At 43.1% G+C, this 3,126-nt stretch overlaps 1 protein-coding gene across 1 annotated transcript in view; it reads right to left on the bottom strand.

Annotated features, from left to right (window-relative positions):
* Positions 1 to 2,500: 2,500 nt before the first annotated feature.
* Positions 2,501 to 3,126, bottom strand: part of LOC110027754 (F-box/kelch-repeat protein At1g23390) — a 1,434-nt gene continuing 808 nt past the window's right edge. Inside the window, exon 2 of the mRNA XM_020729301.1 lies at positions 2,501 to 3,113. Within this exon, the coding sequence (XP_020584960.1) occupies positions 2,531 to 3,113 (583 nt within the window). The 3' untranslated portion in view covers positions 2,501 to 2,530. The remainder of the gene's footprint in view (positions 3,114 to 3,126) is intronic.

The following is a 3,126-nucleotide window of genomic DNA, read 5'->3' on the forward strand; positions in this document are numbered from 1 at the left end:
CTTTGCAACCAGTCGAGCCTTGAACTTTTCCCTTTTCTTTTTTTGATACTGCTGGTTTCCTTTTGTAGATTCATTTGTACCCAATAGCCTTCTTTCCCTCTGGAAGCTGAACTAGCTCCCAAGTGCGATTTTTCTGCAAAGATTCCATTTCCTCAACCATTGCACCCATTCATTTCTCTTTCTCCTGGCTAGTGATAGCTCCTTGAAAAGTGGCTGGATCATCGTTGCTGATCAAGAGACCAAGTCTTCATAACCCAATCTGCTAGGAGGTCTTACATTGGTGCGTCTCTGTCTATCTCTGGCTAGATTGTAATTCTGCAGATCATCTGGAATAGAATCACCAGGAGTTGGATTTGAACTTTCACCTCTCTCAGAAGCTACTGGCTGTTGTTCTAAATCCATCTGCACTGCATCTGAATTGGAACTGTTCCCTGACACCTTGTCTTGATTCTGCTGTAACATAAACTGCTCATCAAAAACTGCATCTCTGCTGATCACCATCTTCTTTGCAATCAGGTTCCAAAACTTGTATCCTTTCACACCTTTCTTGTAGCCCAGAAAGATGCACTTCTTGGATTTTGCATCAAGTTTTGTTCTTTCATCTCCAGGTACATGCACATAAGCAGGACAACCAAAAATTCGTAAATGATCAAATTTAACTGGATTACATGTCCATACCTCTTCTGCGACCTTGCCACCTAATGACGCTCGAGGTGATCTATTGATGAGATAACATGTCATATCCAGCCCCTTAGGAGAAAAATGTCTGGGAGTTACACCTGCACAACTGTGGGTTAGGCCACCATGCTTCTCTAGCAACTACAAACATTCAATAAGTCCAAGCAATGCAAGAACTTGTTGATAGTAACTGGCTTGGTTATCAGTTGCATTCTCATCAGTATGAACCTTCTGCAACAGTATCTCCCAGAAGCAATCAACTCTCTGATCTTGTGATACCTGACAGATGCACTTCTTGGATTTTCCCCTGCACCCCAAAAGTGCATATGTCTGAATATCCAAAAGTGCATTTGTCTGAATATCTCTGATACCACTTGTTGAGAAAATTAGGGCGAATAAAATAGTAATCGACACAAATCCAAAAGAACACAAAGATTTAACGAGGTTCGGCAAAGATGCTGACGTCCTCGGGAGCAGAGCGGCGAGTTCCTTTCAATATTCATAAAAGGGTTTACAGAAATTAGGGATACCTCCTGGGGTTACTATTAGGCCTATTTATAACCTCAGGAGTAAACCCTAGGCACAATATGTAATTACAACATTAGCCCTATATCATACCGTAGGGCTTTGCCCCCGCACTCCAACCCACGTAACTTCCCAATTTGGACAAATTCTTCTGATCTGCTTCGCTCCGCTTCGATCCAACGTCTGTCCCGATATGGTATATGAGCCATACCATAACAGAGCCAATGTTAATCCCAAAGCTGACAAGAGGTTGTCACCAAGCCAATGTCCACATAGCAAAAGACGTCCAGATGGTCCAAGCTCGAGACTGCGGAAAGACTCAACTTCTTAATATTATCAGTCATCTCACTGGTGCCTCAGAAACTCTTAATCAAGGATAGACAAGCAACCATGTCAAAAGAAATCAAAATGATCTCTCCGACTCTTCGTGTTGGGGAGTGAGCTACTTATCAGATTACAGTGATTTACCATCTGCCCAATAACTACACCTCATTTAGCTGACAAGTGCCCCTCACTAGAGATCGACGATTGACAATTAGAACAAATTACTCACTAGAGATCGACGATTGGTAGTTAGACCAAATTAGTTGATAGGCAAAACCAAGTCAATCTTACCAACCCAAAGGCAATCGAAGGCCGGCCAATAATCTCAACTCAACATAGTCGAAGCAGGCCTTACTGAACCAAGTCCCACTGACTGGGTCAGAGGGTAGCTGTGTCGTAAGCCTATACATGTAAAATTCTTGAAACATCATATAACTCCCTCATTAAAGCAGATACAAACATCTAACTTCATATATTGTACCTCATCATTATAAATAGAGGATCATAAAATGAGAAATGTGCTGATAGATAAAACATTGTACTGTTCATTTGTGCATCTCTCTCTCTCTCTCTCTCTCTCTCTTGTCTTATATTCTAACCCATGAGGTGTGATGCACGGACAGACCATGATTCAACAATCAAATTATATTACACCACTCAAATCTCCTTCAAACCAAAAAATAAAATATTACATTGTTCTGCATCATATATAAATGTAAAAAATAAAATTCATATGAATTGGGCGGTATATATGTTATTGTCTCATTATTTAATTTTTTTTAAAAGTGTAGGGAGCAATTCCAAATAATTATTAATTAATACCCCAAAATTTTATTGTAGGAAAATTGAATGAGAATAATGTTTAATCAAACAGGAATATAATATAGAAATAAACTAATTATCTACATATTCATCTAAAACTAAATTTTAAAAATTTTATTATTTAAATAATAATAATGATATCTGCCCCACTTTCTCTCCAGCGACAATCGACAATCCAACTTCAACGATTGCAACGGAGATCACGACCTTCCACTTTGCCGTAAGACGCTATCAGATCCTCCACCGCCGGCACCGCGCACCCGAACACAACCATGGCGGTCGGATCCTCCTCCACCACCGGGGGCCACCCGATCCCTTCCCAATTCCATTTTCCGCTCCCGAACTCGCATGCGAACACCTCCCCCCTTCCCTCCAACTCATACAAGAATCCAAATCCGCCCAAGCTCAAAAAACCCACAGCAGGCATCCCCTCGCCACCCTCTCCGGCGATTCGCGCCACCGCTTCCGGCGGCAGCATCCCAATTTCTCGAATCCCGCACTTATCCGGCTCCACCTCCCAAATCCCTAATGCCCCATAATCCATCAATCCAACGACGATCAGCCTATCTGCACCATCTAGGGCATCTGGACCCATCCCTATTGCTGAAATCGAAAGGACATTGCTGCTCAATCTCACCCGGCGGAGCGAGCTCCACCGGCCCAGCGCCAGATCGAACCATGCAAGCCGGCCGGGGTCGCCGCGCTCCACGACGTACAGTCGGTTGTTTGATGCAGCTACGGCTAGCCACGTAGCGGCAGCCGATTTGCGGAGGGGCC

The sequence above is a fragment of the Phalaenopsis equestris genome, unplaced genomic scaffold (genome assembly GCF_001263595.1).
Source record: "Phalaenopsis equestris unplaced genomic scaffold, ASM126359v1 Scaffold000440, whole genome shotgun sequence".
In the NCBI taxonomy this organism is placed as follows: Eukaryota; Viridiplantae; Streptophyta; class Magnoliopsida; order Asparagales; family Orchidaceae; genus Phalaenopsis; species Phalaenopsis equestris.